A 15,475-nucleotide genomic window follows, 5' to 3' on the forward strand; every position below is an offset into this window, starting at 1 on the left:
TTTTACTTACTTAAAGTTCTGTGTTTATTACCTCAACATCAAAGTGACTTCACTCACACCTCTCCCTACGCACACACCATCATCATGCTCTTCTTCTCTTCAAACCTCGCGATACCTGCCTCCCAACTTACACCTCCCTCTTTACCTGAAACCTCGCGATATCTGCCGCCGCGGCTCCACCACCGTGTGTGTTTGATGTTTTTCTTTTTAAAGTTTAAAGCTCAGACGTGAACACGCACACACATTTACATCACGTGACAATAAACTAAACTCGCGCAAACTTCATCCTTTTACTGGAAGTGCGCGCGTGCAGTTTGAACACAGTGTTTTTTTTATTAACCGATGAAAGGTGTGCGCGCGTGTGTGTATGTGTGTGTGTGTGTGTGAGATGCTCGGTGATGGCCACGTCCCCCTGGAGACTGAGACGCAAACACGTGATGAGCTTTACTTATCAGGTTTAGAGAGAGAGAGAGAGAGAGAGAGAGAGAGAGAGAGAGAGAGAGAGTGGGAGGGAGGGCGGGGGGTTAAATAAAAACAAACAAACAAACAAACATCGATATTTAGCTTCAGTTTGTTTCTGTTTGGAAGAACGAGAGAGAGAGTGAAAGAGAGGAGAGAGAAAGAGAGAGAGACGGGAGGAAGAGAAGCAGCAGAGGTGGAGGAGGAGGAGGGAGGGGAGGAGAGGGGGGAGGGAGGGAGGAGGAGAAGCCGGAGTAAAGTTTGTCCAAGTTTGCACATCCCTTCGGAAACGCCATTTTGATTCCTCTCCTCTCCGGAGCAAGTTTGCTGCCTCTCTCTCTCTCTCTCTCTCTTTCTTCCTCTCTCCCCTTTTTTTCCCCTTCATCCCCTCTTTTTCTCCAGCGCCACAAACACCACCCGCCCCCCCTCCCTTCCCTCCTGCTCCTTCATCATCATCCTCATCATCATCATCCTCATCATCGTCATCCTCACCCACCACCACCATCATCCTCATCCTCGCCACGATGTCTCGCCGCAAACAGCCCAACCCCAACAAAGTGAAGCGTAAGTGTCTCTCTCTCCATCTCGCTCTCTCTTCATGTGTGTGTGGTTCTGGTTCCGTGTGTGTTAAAGTGTGTGTGAGTGTGTGTGTGTTGATGCGATCACACACACTTTTTCTCCTCTTCCTAGTTTGATGCGCATCCAAGCGGTGGAATTCAGCCTCACTTCTCTTCCTCATTCACTCCTTAAAGTCACTCGCTCTCGTTACTTTGTGTCGTTGCTTTTTTGTTTTCTTGTTGGAAACTTTTTCTTGTTCGCGGCCTGTGGCGCGTGCACACCGGGGTTGGGGGGGCGGGGGTTTCGCACGGTGTTGTCGGTGCAGCGGCGGCAGCAGCGGGGGGTTCAAAGTCTGCTCCGCCGGACTCGAGCATCTATATCTCGGGTGCACTTTGGTCGGAGCCTCGCTGTTAGTGGCCATGTGTAAAGCTACCAGACACCCGCGGTAAGCTGGCGGCAACCCGCGTCGCCGTTTCCGCAGTGCGCTTTCAAAGTAAAAGCACCTGTTGATGATGACGGTGATCTTGTGGGGATTGGTGTGGGTGTGTGTGTGTTGAACACAAAATGACTTAAAATTCAACTTGAACTGAATCACAACTCACAATTTTAAAGTGGAATTGTTTTAATTGTTCACATTATTTCTACTTTTATTATTTCTTTATTTTTCCCTCTCAGTTGTTGCTACCTTCCTGATTAACTGACTTTTCTGACTCAACGCTCACAATTTCTGGTGGAACTGCTTCCTATTATTACATTATTTCAATTTTAACTCCACTTTTAAGGGGGGATTACTTCATTTTGACTTCATTCTTGGCATTTTGACTTCAGTGCATTTGTTTATTGCCTGAAATAACTTCTATAACTTCTCAGTTTTAACTCGGCATCGGCTACAAACGTTTCAAAATCAGGTTTGTCAACACTTACTTGTGTGTGTGTTTATTTATTGTTGTGGTTGTATTTGGAGGCACTGAGGTGCATGTGTGTGTCATGTTCAGAAAATTAGGAACAGCTGAAGTGATGCTATGTGAAACAGGCAGGGCGAGTTTTTGCTTTGTCATCAGTTCATGTGTGTGGTGTTCCTGTCGCCGTGCTGCTGCAGTGGCCGCCGCCATCTTAGACTCTGACATGTCTTCACTCTGCTTCCATTTCATCACTTACTTAAGTAACATGTGAATTTAATAAGTTCATCCTATATATATTAATAATGGAAGTATTTGTCTGTTAGTGTCAGTGCTGGGGTGTGTCAATCTCAAAAATCACAATTCTGCATACTTTTATGGCAGAATATGCACGTTTATTTATGAATGTAAACTCGGAACATTTGTCAAATTAAGTTATTACAGTACAATTGTGTAGTTGACTTCAAGACAAAAAAAATAAAGCCCGGTTTATTTTGAAGGGACAATATGGCCGTTTCCGGTCGCGACTCGTGCTAACGCCGGTTAGCTTGACAGCGCTGCCGTGACCTTGCTCAGACATTTTTTCAACCACAAACCGAGCGCCGTTGACTAATTAACAGCACCGGGACGGCGCGGCGGCGGACCGGGCCCGTGACTCCCTCGACGTGGCGGAGTTCCTATCACTGTTTAGCGACTTTTCGCCGCGTTTCGGGTACTTTTCGTGCAGCGTCCGCGGTGACGCGCAGCGGCAGCAGCATCGACGTGACGCCTGTTGCATCCTTCCCCCCTCCCTCTCCTCACCTCACCCTCCTCCCCCTCCTCCTCCTCTCTTTTCTCTCTTTCGACATCATCTTTTCGACGCGTTAACTTCCATTTTACACGTTAACTCACTTTAAACTGCACTTTAAACTCTTCCCGCGGTTCAAACGTCGACTCCGTTAACTTTTTCCTCGCGCGGCGGCTAGCTTTAGCCGTTAGCTCCTCCGCCGTGAGTGTGTGCGTGTATTTTCCGTGTTGCTAACAGGAGGAGGAGGAGGAGGATGCTCCTCTCTCTTCTGCGCGGAGCTTCACTCCTCTGAAGCGGGTTCACGGTGTCACTGAAGCCCGTCAATGATTGACGGACAGGCCCGCGGCTGGAGCAGGAGCTGGAGCCGCGGCAGGGGCTGGAGCCGGGGCCGGGACTGGACTTGTCACTGTGCCGGAGAAGAGCTGCTCTGCTCGGCTGTTTCTCCTCCGACTCTCCGCTGAAATTGGTGAGATCATGGTTGCTAGGGATTTTCTCTCTCTCCCCCAGTGTTTGCCCCATGTCTCTCTACCTCTCTCTCCTCCTCGCTGCTCAGGAACTTTGAACTTTGCACAACTTTGTTGAGTTAATATTTCACCAAAAAAGCACTTTTAAGATGACTTTAAGTTTATTTCCAGCGACTAACACGAGTTTATACAAACCCCTGCTGTGTTTATTTTTCGAAATTCGGCTGCTTTTTCTACACATTTTATCTAAAAGAAAACCCCCCTCATTTATCTTTGGTCTGATCCCAGTTTGCATTAAGTTAAGACTTTAATGCTATTTATGGAAAATAAAAGCAAGTTTACAGTAGTTTTCTGTTAGTTGACACACACGTTTGTTGGACTTTATCGAGTCATAAATGATGTTTACATCCAAATACATGGATGTGAATTTTCAAAATAAGTCTTTCAAAGTAACTGTGGTTAAGGAAGATGAATTATTATCAGATTAATCTGCAAAGTTAGAGTTTTGACTTTAAGGGAAACGATAATTCATCCTTTTTTCCCCATCAACTTTTTGACTCGATGACTCGGCAAATAATCTTAATTTACTCCGGAGATTCAGAAAATTGTTGCTCACAGGTGTGTGGTGGTTGCCATGGCAACCATTTGAACTCCGAAAAGTTGCAAACCTCTGATGTGCGGCCATTTTTTCTTTAGCTGAAATATGGGAAGCTAGCTTTTAAGATGCCCCTCCCCAAAATGTATTTTTACATAAACACGGAAATAAAACCTTAAATCACACAACTTTAGAATGTGAGTTGTGACTTTATTGAATCTTTTTACTGATGTTATTTTTAAAATATGTTTGATATTTTAACGTCATCGCTGAGTTTATCTTAACCTTTGACCTCTTGGACAGTTTCACTCGCAGACTCTCATCAGTGACGTTAAAGTCCTTTAACGGTCACACTTGTGGATTTCCAGCATCTTTGCGGTCGTAAGGTTTTTAAGGCATCTGAAGTGGTTTTAATCTGGACTCTGGGATTATAGCTCGTTTAAATGTGTAAATTCAGCATTTTGATGCTTTTTATGTCCCTTTTTTTCTTCTTTAACTTCTCCTTTTTAAAAACATTGTTTTTACACCAAACAACACATTGATTGTGACTTAATCTTAAGTTTTTAAATGAATGAGTTTGACTCGTTTGTGTTGTGCTGTTGCGAATATTGTGGGATGCACAGTGTGTCTCTGCCACTGTTGTGTTTAAGGTACTTTTGTTGACCTTTGTTGCGACGTTTTGGACATTTATTTCAGTTGCTCGTTCATTGTACTCGTACTTTGACTTTGTCGTCCTGGTGACGTTTTTAAACACTTGTGAGTTTGATCTTGTGTTTTTCTGTGAGTTTGAGCTCTTTAAAACTTGTGTTGATGGCTTCTCTGGTCCTCGTCTTCCTCTTCTGTCAGGAGGAGGAGGAGAGATCTGGATGAGCAGTTAGCATTCCAACACGAAATTCAACACTGAGGCCGAGCTGGGCCCACGGCGACAGCTCTCTCTCTCTCTCTCTCGCGCTCTCTCTCTCTCTCTCTCTCTCTCTCTCTCTCTCTCTCTCTCTCTCTCTCTCTCTCTCTCTCGGCAGCAGAGAGTTGACGAGCTTGTGTATTGATCTTGTTTGATGATGTCATCATCAGCTGATTAATCAGTGTCCTGCCGTCACTCAAAACAAACAAACACTACATTTCTTTACCTGAGACGTTTGTTTATGACGTACTCGCACTTCAACGCTTATTTTTAATCATTTGTCCGTCTTTGATTCGTTGTTTTTGGTTGAAAAAATCGTTGTCTTTCACATTTAAGAAGCTGAAATAGTTATATGTTGTTGAAAAACTTAATGTACTTGTTTTTATTGTTGTTTTCCGTTATTAATATGACTCTTCTTTGACATCCTGGTGTCTGTGGAGGTGACACTGTTGGTTTTCAAAATTTAAAATTGATCCAATATATGCTGTATGTACATAAAAAAACTGGTTTATAACGAAAGTAATTGTGTTAAATTGATATTTGCAGAGAAGATCGATAACTCGGTATGGTATATATTTGACGATCATAGATTTTACAACAAAAATCAACATTACAGTCGAGAACGTAAGGATTTTTCAGGTTTTTAAACATTTTATGAACCAAATCGTTGATAAATTAAAGTAAAAATATGAAAACGAATCTTTAAAAATGACGATGGAGCCTCCTCCTTCTGTGGAGGTGGACCTTTTGAAACGCTGACGAGAGATGATGTAGTCCATGATGTCACACACACGCTTACACACACGCACAAAGAGTGTCTTGTGCAAGAGGAGCATCCTCCTCCTCCTCCTCCTCCTCCTCCTCGGTTGTGAGTGTGAAGCGTTTCTGTGGGAAATGAAGTCACACGCACACACACACACGTACACACACACACATACACAGCCTGCAGTTACAGTCATGTAAAGACATGACACTCAGGTGTTTGCTGTTGCACGTGTGCAGGTGATTCTCTGTGAGTGTTTCATCTGTTTACTCTCAAACATCCAGTCCTGGTTTCTCTCTGTCCATCACCGGAAACCAGTCCTATACACACACATTTCTTGACTGAATTAATTGATTAATGGGTTTTTTGTATATATATATATATATATACACACACATGTATTTATATTGTCTATATGTGCTACTAACGATTATTTTTCTTGATTAATCAATTCATCTGGTTCAGAAAATGTTGAAAATATTCACGTTTAAGAAGCTGAAAAATCACACAAACTGGTTTAAATGATTGAAAAAAAAAATCAATTAATTCAGTAGTAGTCCACATCGTATCACAACTCCCAATGTAATGTAATGTAAACAAGAGAACGCAAACATATGGACATAATTAAAAGTATTTAATGGCTGTAATTGGGAGGAATAAATACTCTTTATTAATAGATGCGGTGTGTGTGTGTGTGTGTTAATGTGAAATCTCAGTTGGATCCTTTTGTCCACAGGGACACGAGTGAAACCGCTAATTAAAAGCTCTTGTTTTCCCTCGGAGACGCATTAACCTACACACACACACACACACACGTCTGTGTTCATTGACAAAGTTGAGACAAGTTAAATACCAGTCAAACGTGTTTTTGTCTTTTCTTTCTGTCCGAGCTAAAAACATTTAAACATTTATTTTAAAATGTTTTTCTCTGAATTAAATCAGGGTGTCGTTATTTGAGGTCAGAGGTCACGTGACTCACTTTCAAGTTTATAAAGTTATAAAGTTGTATAGTCGTTTTTTGAAGACGAAGTTTGTTTTTTGTCGTTTGCCATAAGTGTTTTTTTGAAGCAGCAGCTTTACATTTACGTCCTGCTGAGGTTTTTTAAACACACACAGAACAACATCACTCATGTGTTTCTGCGCCCAGCCTCTATTTATAGACACGCCTTTTTTAGATAAGATTATGTTCCATCCCCCGACCAGCAGGAGGAGGAGGAGGAGGAAGGTGAGCAGAGGAGGTGAATGTTTGACTTCAGGAGTTTTAATGTCACATCCAACAGGTGCGAGTGAAATAACTCAGTGATGCTGACATTTTTATTCAAATGACGTCCTCGTGGTTTCTAGTTTAGAGTCTAGAACTTAAAAAAAAATCAGCTTTTTAAATACACAACGTAAAAATGTCATGTATTAACTTTTCAACTTACAAATGTGACTTTTTGGGTCAACTTTAAAACCTGATTAAAACTAAAGAAAATCAGCTTCAAAGTGTAAATTAAAAAAAACACATCGTTCAAACTTTAATAATCAGTCTCTAAAAGGTCACTTTTACATTTGAAAACCTGACTTTCGAAACCTAACTTTTAAGTTTGAAGTGGACACAGTAAAACAGTTAAACCTGGCTTTAAAACTTTAGATGTTTTTAGAGACACAAGTTTAAAAACACAGAAAACTGTTTTTTAACCTGTTTGTTGGAGCTGAGACTTTTTAAACCTTCAAAACTTGACTTTTTACTCTTTAACCTGACTTTATGACCATAAACCCCCAACTTTTTTACTCTTAAACCTGACTTTTTACTCTTTAACCTGACTTTATAACCATAAAACCCCTGACTTTTTACTCTTTAACCTGACTTTATAACCATAAAACCCCTGACTTTTTACTCTTTAACCTGACTTTATAACCATAAAACCCTGACTTTTTACTCTTTAACCTGACTTTATAACCATGAAACCCTAACTTTTTTACTCTTAAACCTGACTTTTCACTATAAAACCCAGACTTTTTTACTCTTAGTGTAGTACAGTCTCTCTCAAAGACTCTAAACTAAACTCAGACAAGTCGGTGAGTTAATAGTTCAGTGATTGTTGATGTGAAAACCCGGTGAGTGTATCAGGACAATGATGGATGGATGTTACGGTCATGTGACCACAGAGGAGAACAGATGATTAAGATGCGTGGTGACGATGACGATGATGATGGTGTCAAACCAGTTTGAGCCTCTCGGGCCTCAGCAGGGCGGAGATGCAGCAGCCTGTTGTTTCTGATCTGGGTGTGGTGTCTCTGTGGATGTAGATGGAGCAGCAGCGCGGTGGTGGGGGAGGAGGGATGAGGAGGGTGGGGGATGGGTGGGAGTCACACTCTTACACCTCTGTCTGGAAGCAAATGGCTCATCACTCTCTTCCTGTGTCGTTCACACACAAACCTGGAAACTGTTTTGTTTCTACAAAAAAAGTTTGTGTAAAAACTTTTTTATTTCATTTGTAATGGTGATACTTTGCTGCTTGTTGTTTTTACTTAAACTAACAAACTCACATTTTTATTTTGAAAACTGAATAAAACCCTAACTTTTTTACTCTTTAACCTGACTTTATAACCCTAAAACCCTGACTTTACTCTTTAACCTGACTTTGAAACCATAAAACCCTAACTTTTTTACTCTTAAACCTTACTTTTTACTCTTTAACCTGACTTTTTAACCCTAAAACCCTGACTTTACTCTTAAACCTGACTTTGAAACCATAAAACCCTAACTTTTTTACTCTTAAACCTGACTTTTTAACTATAAAATCCTGACTTTTTTACTCTTAGTGTAGTTACTAAGAAAAAACCTTTATTTTGAAAGCTCCTTAGTGGTTTTTTATGTTATTGAGGCTTTTATTTTGGAAAATCTTTGGGCTCTATTTTACTGTAGATAAATGGTAACTGAGACTTTTATTGTGAAATCTCTTGGTTTGTCTTTTAGCATTGATGAACAGAAACTGAGACTTTTATTGTGGAATCTCTTGGTTTGTCTTTCAGCGTTGATGAACAGTTACGGAGACTTTTATTTTGAAATCTCTTGGTTTGACTTTTAGCATGAAAACTGGAGTGTTTTCCGTTACAAAGCAACCACCCGCTTCGTGTTGATGTGGGCGGGGATTAATGTGGAGCCGTCACATGACACGTTGTTAGCGATGAATCTGCGTTTTTTGATGCGCCTTTTCTCCAAATAACAAAAGAAAAGACTTCTGTGTTATTGATTATTGATCGATGAAGCTGTAAACATGTGACAAATGTTTTTTTATTGATCCCCCGCAGAAACGATTGATCAATAAGCGAGAGTTTGATTGTTTGCGGACGACGTTTGTCTCAGATTGACACCTGCACAGGTGATGTGTGTCACATGATGAGTACAGAGTTGTGACAGTGGCGAGGAGAGGACGAGTGTAACGTGAGACGTAGGATGAATAGAGGCTAAAGTAGGACATGTAACACACACACACTGTGTTTGTCCCTCTCAGCTGATTATTTTGCATCTTCACTTTTACCATCTTTTTCTTTGACGCAGAAGTGAGTGAGTGAGTGACTGTCTGTCTGTCTGTCTGTCTGTCTCTGAGTGAATGTTGCAACTGGCACCTTCTTTTCAAATGTACAGAATCATAAAGGAACGCTGAGAGATAACGCTCTGTGAGCATCAGCTCCTCAAATCCACCCCCTTCTCCTCTAACATATCACCTGTCTCCTCCTCCTCCCCCTCCTCCCTCCTCCGGCCGTTGTGACATTCTTTCACAGTCGAGCTCCTCGGACTTTGGACTCGCAGTAAATACGGTTTTATTTGCTGCAAACAGGGTGAAGGTGGACCTGTGTGTGTGTGTGTGTGTGTGTGTGTGTGTGTGTGTGTGTGTGTGTCAGCCGTCACTCTCTCTCTCTCACATACACACACACACACACACACACACACACACACACACACACACAGTGATAGTTAGCTCCACAAGCTGCTTATCAGCAAGACAGTCTCACCACACCCAAAGACACACACACACACACACCCAAAGAGACACACACTGTCTCTTCTGGCATCCCATACAACAGGTCTGCCTCACACACACACACACACACACACACACTGTGACACACACGCACTCAGCTTCATTCCTCCACTGTACATCTGCAGCTTTTACACACACACACACACACGCGCAAACACAGGCTTTGCGGGGACGCGGTGTGGGCGGAGTCTGCTGTGTTTCACCCTCAGTGAATCAGTGTTTAAAAAAAAAAAAAAGAAGATGATGAGGAAGTTTAAAGTGAGTTTATAGCGCTTGGGCTTTTATTTTGGCGGGGCACATCAAGCTGGCTCTGTGTCAGCAAACTGTTTTATATAAAAGAATTTGATAATTTTTCAATATTTCAAAATAAAATAACAGTTTAAAAGTTTAAATTAAATAAATAGATTGAAAATTAAACTGCAACAAATTATAATATAGAATTATAAAATACACACATTATTTAGGCTTTAAATGTGTGATTTACTTCAATGTAGAGCTGCGATTAAAGGTTATTTTCATTATTTATTCATCCACAAACCTGGAAATGACGACGTCCACAAACAAAAACTGATTTATTTGCTTTATGGAGCAAAGAAAGCGGGAAAATATTCCCATTTAAGAAGCTTTGTTTTTAATTATTAAATATCAAAACAAAACACTCATCACGGATTCTGAAAAACAAACTAAAAAGTCTCATAGTTCACTCACTGCTTTCATCTGCTGCTTTTGTGAACCTCGTCATGTGATCACATGATCATGGAGTTATAAACAAACTAATAGTAATAAATTAGTGCCGTTAAAGTGGAACTTTCCTGTTGTGTCGTCCCCCCGCAGCTGCACAGTGGTACATCCCACACACACATACACTAGAGGCATGTTGGAGGCTCTGAAGGGAGGTTTCCAGTCTCTCTCTCTCTTCATCGCCCTGTCTGTCTCTAGCTCGCTCGCCCGCTTCCTCCTCCTCCTCCTCCCAACGTCCATGCTGACTCTGCAGTTTTTGAGTGAGAGAGCATGCAAATAACAGTGAAATCAGTACAGATAGATAATGTTTTAACTGCAATCACTACTTCACTAACTTTGTGTGTGTGTGTCCCTCCTTATGTTATGACTCGCATTCAGCTGTGTGAGGGTTAAGGTCAGTGTGTGGGGGTGTGTGTGTGTGTGTGTGTGTCAGAGCAGCAGCAGCAGGCCGTGAATGGAGCAAACAGACTTGAGTCTGAATAATCCCTGTTAATCTGACTGTTAGTAAGACTGTAATCTGACACACACACACACACACACACTCTGCCCCTCCCTCCTGTGAAAAGGTACCATTGTTTGTTCTGCACACAGGACACGCCTCGTTGCCGTGACAACCACAACACCAACATGCCCCCAGACTTTTTTCTCCCTCTCTCTCTTCTCCTTCCATCCATGAGCATCCCTGTGTGTGTGTGTGTGTGCGTGTGCGTGTGTGTGTGTGTCCTCTGTACCTCTACTATTTCATCTCCTTTCCTTAAATCCCCCCTTGCCTCCTTTCATCGTCTTCCTACCTCACCATCCTCTCCTTTAGAAAAGGAAAAATGCTTTTATTTTGAAGGTGCAGCATGTGTGTGTGTGTTGTTTTTTCTCTTTCCTATGTCTTCTTCTTGTTTGCTCATTTCACTTTCCTCCCCCTGCCTCCTCCTCCCTGCTTCCCTTTTCCTCTCCCTGTTCCCTCGCCTTCAAAACAGAAACTTCAGAAACGCACCAAAAACAGGAAGATGCTTTTATTCTGAAGGTGCAGGATGTAAAAAGGTGTGTGTGCGTGTGTTTCTTGTCTCTCCTCTCTGCCACTCCTTGTTTCCTGCCCTTTCCTGTCCTTACCATCATCTTCTTTCCTCCTTTCCTCTCCTACCTACCTCACCATCCTCTCCTCCTTTACTTACCCTGCATCCTTTCCTCTCCTTGTTTGCCCCTTTTCACTTTCCTCTCCTCAGATCCTCCCCTTTCATCCTTTGCTACCTCACCATCCTCTCTCCCTTGTTTCCTTACCCTGCCTCCTTTCCTTTTCCTGTTTCCTAAAACATCACAAATGCAACATTTTAAAAAAGAGTAAGACACTCTTTTTTGAAGGTGCAGCAAGTGATGAGGTGTGTGTGTGTGTGTGTGTGTGTGTGCACGCGCTGTGTGGACACTGAGACACTCGAGGACACGGTGACGTCCTCCCGCTCTGTCTATGTCTGTCTTTCTCTTCGTGTTGTGATCACAGCAGGTCTGATCGATCAGGACTAATCAATACCAGGTGTTTGGTCGTAGACGTTCAAAGTAGATGCCGAATTACTTCACACTGATGGATCAATGTATTTATTGATCACCTGTGTCAGACGGGAACTCCCCCCGCGAAAACCAGTGAGATGAAAAGAAAAATGTAAAAAATTTCACTGGAGGTCTGTTTGTGTGGGTTTCTTAAGTTAGGGATGTGTGTGTTAGAGGGGATGGGGGATGTTTGTGTGTGTGGTGGGTGTGGCCTCAGGTGTGTGTGTCTGTATGCGTGTGTTTGTGTGGTGGGCGTGGCCTCAGGTGTGTGTGTGTGTGTGTGTGTGTGTGTGTGTGTGTATTGGGGGGTTTGCAGTAGTCGTCATAGGTGTGACCACCAGACTCCATTCATTCTGAGTGGGAAGACAATAAAGACTGCTAGGGGAAAGTGTGTGTGTGTCCTGGAGGCACACTCACACACACAGGCCCTGAGTCTTTTCACTCAACTGAAACCTGGTCTTCCTCGCACACCACGCCCTACACACACTTTTCTCTCTCTCTCTCTTCTTCTTCTCTTCATGTTTTTCATCCTTTTCCTCCATTTTCTTTTCCTTCTCTCCATATTTTCCCACTTTTCTCCCACACTCCCTTCTCTCCTCCCCTCTCCCTCTTTCTCTACCTTTCCCTCCCTCCATTTTTCCTCTTCCTCCTCTTTTTCCGTAAATTAAAACCATGAACTGCCCTTTTAAAAAAAAAACAACCACCATTGTCCATCACATTTTCTGTCCTCTCTTCAGCCTGCACTTCCTCCTCCTTCATTTTCTACATTTTTGTTGCCCCCCCTTCACATTTTTTCCTCTTTCCTTTTAATGCTTAAAATCATGCACTGTCCCTTTTTTCTTCTTCTTCCTCCTCCATCGTTGTCTTCTCTTCCTCTCGGGTCACACACCTGAGCGTATCACTCTGACTGCCACCTCGCCATTTATCATGAGGACTTCAAAATAAAAGCATTTAAAGAAGAGGTAGTTTTTAATAGTTAAGAAACTAAAATGCTCCTCACCTCTGTGGGGGAGGGAGGGAGGGAGGGAGAAACAGAGGAATGCTCACTCTGCACACACACACACACACACACACACTCCCTCCCCCTCCTCCTCATCCTGCTTCCTCTCCAGACAGGAAGTGAAGGATGCAGCAGTGTTTTTTCAGCAGTGATACAGGAGGAGGAGGTTTTACTTTGACAAAGTCCATCACCACCTCCTCCTCCTCGTCCTCACCCACAGTCACACATTAACAGCTTATCTGCTCAAGCCCTTTGCTCTCACTCTGTAAAAGATGCTGTAAAACAAGATGGCCGACACTCGAGTGAGAGAGATTCAGAGAAAGAGAGAGTCTCTCCCCCTCCTTTCACAATAAAGCTTGTCTTTGTGTCAGAAGAATTCACATGTAATGAGATGATTCAGTTCAGCTGAGGAGATGCTGCTCCTCTTCTCCTCCTCCTCCCTCTTTCTCTCCATCCTTCTCTCCTCCTCCACTTTAACTCCCATCCCCCATTCCCTTCCTCCCCCTCTTCTCTCTGTCCTCCTGCATCTCTCCATTCTCCTCCCTTTTATCATCTACTCTCTTCCTCCTCTCTCACTAACTTTTTCTCCCTTGTTCTTTCTCTCCTCTCCCTCCTTCTCCCTGTCTTTTCCCCTCCTCACCCCTTTTCAACTTTACACCTCCATAATCTCTCTCTCTCTCTGATACAGGCTAAAGTACAAGGCCGCACTTTGAGCCAATCAGATCGCTCGCTGCTTGTAACCCTCCCATCGTGTGTGTGTGTGTGTGTTAGTCATTTTAACAGCTGTTGTTACAGAGGAGACAAACTTTTTTTTACCCCAGTTTGGACCAGTTAAACCTCCCTCATCTCCTTCCCTTGCCTCCTTTGCTTCCTTTATCTCCCTTTGTAACTCAGAGTTTTATTTTGAAAGTGGGAGGGTTGTGTTTTTAGTGTGGACGAACAGAAACCATGAGTTTTATTTTGAAAACTACATGTTTGTGTTTTAACGTGGACGAGCAGAAACCATTAGTTTTATTTTGAAAACTACATGTTTGTGTTTTAGTGTGGACGAACAGAAACCATGAGTTTTATTTTGAAAACTACATGTTTGTGTTTTAGCGTGCACGAACAGAAACCATGAGTTTTATTTTGAAAACTACATGTTTGTGTTTTAGCGTGCACGAACAGAAACCATGAGTTTTATTTTGAAATCTACATGTTTGTGTTTTAGTGTGGACGAACAGAAACCATACGTTTTATATTTGAAAACTACATGTTTGTGTTTTAACTTGGACAAACAGAAACCATGAGTTTTATTTTGAAAGAAAGCCGAGATAAATGTGTCTTTTTTCCTCTTCCTCCTGCTCCACTGAGTTTAAACAACAACAACAATAGAAGTTTGGGTGTGACTCGTCTTCATCCCTCCTCTTTTATGTTCTCTCCATCTCTGAAAACTCTTTCATCACCTGTGTGTGTGTGTGTGTGTGTGTGTGTGTGTGTGTGTGTGTGTGTGTATGTGTGTGTGTGTGTGTGTGTGTGTGTGTGTTTGTGTTGAATTAGTCCACATCTCAAACTGACTCTAGCGTGTGTGAGCACGCTCTGAGGCCTAGAGGCAACACACACTCAACAGCAGCAGCCTGTTGAATCACACACACTCGTAGTGTTATGGATGTGGCCAGCTGTGTGTGTGTGTGTGCGTGCACATTTTTCCAACACTCACACACATACACACACAGTAGCTGTCAGCCTGCAAGTATGTAAGTATGTGTTCTCTCTCTCTCTCACTCTTTCTCACTCTCTCTCTCCTATACACACATACTTCCAGTTGTGTTAGCAGACATACAGGCGGTGTGTGTGTGTGTGTGTTCGTCTAAAGGATGAATGTGTGTCTTTGTTGAGCGTAGAAACAACTGCATGAGGAGGAGGAGAGAGGGACTCCTGCAGGGATGAAGTGATGAACAGAGTCCGAGACTAATGTTTCTGCACAAATGTAACATCTTTACTCACTCAGTCGCTATTTTAAAACAGCTGAAGTGTGTGTGTGTGTGTGTCTCTGTGTTCTCTGTGTGCAGACAAAATGTCCACAGACACAGAGATACGCGAGGACACTTTGACTTATTCTTAGTCTCTTCTGTAAAATGACAGCTTGATCGATCAACTGTTAATCAATAGAAGATTAGGCTACATGTGATCAATATAGATGCCGAATTCTTCTAAGCACACGGACAAACATGTTTTTGATTTCATGCAGCAGGTGGAAAGTTGTATTTTTAAAATCGGTTAAATGAAATGAAAAACGTGGACATTTTACTGAAGTTCTGTTTTAATCATTGCAGGAACGCAAGTAATTGGAAAACTGTGTGTGTGTCCTCCGTATGTGGACAAGATGTCCACAAACACTGCGATACATGAGGACACTTTGACTTTGCCTCTTATTATTCTGTCTGCTGTGTCCCTCGTGCCTTTTTTTTGTTTTTAAGTTACGGCTGCCCGATTAATTGATCAATATTAATCAATATTAGATTAGGCTATAAATGATTAATATAGAAGCCAAATTCTTCTAAGCACACGGACTCATTTGTTTTTGACTGATTGTAGTAGATGGAAAATGTTTGTTTTTTTAAAAACGGTTAAATAGCCAGAAAATTGCAGAAAATATATCTGAAGTTCTATTTTTAAAAAGGAAATGACTGATTAACATGCAGGAAATCAAGAGATTAATGTGTAAAGACTGTGTGTGTGTTCTGTGTGGGGACAAAATG

General features: G+C 42.2%; 1 protein-coding gene across 8 annotated transcripts in view; it reads left to right on the forward strand.

The window, feature by feature from the left end:
• The first annotated feature begins 703 nt into the window (after positions 1–703).
• Positions 704–15,475, forward strand: part of rreb1a (ras responsive element binding protein 1a) — a 45,126-nt gene continuing 30,354 nt past the window's right edge. For 3 of the 8 annotated variants that reach the window (XM_058650386.1, XM_058650370.1, XM_058650348.1), the window contains exon 1: positions 706–1,023. Coding sequence is in view for 4 of the 8 variants with exons in the window: in XM_058650348.1 (XP_058506331.1) it covers positions 984–1,023 (40 nt within the window). In the remaining 4 variants the exon portion in view is untranslated. Of the gene's footprint in view, positions 1,024–2,292; positions 3,170–15,475 lie in introns of those variants that run through there. The other 5 variants (XM_058650354.1, XM_058650361.1, XM_058650378.1 and 2 more) reach the window with 3 other exon arrangements.

The sequence above is a fragment of the Solea solea genome, chromosome 1 (assembly GCF_958295425.1).
Source record: "Solea solea chromosome 1, fSolSol10.1, whole genome shotgun sequence".
Taxonomy (NCBI): domain Eukaryota; kingdom Metazoa; phylum Chordata; class Actinopteri; order Pleuronectiformes; family Soleidae; genus Solea; species Solea solea.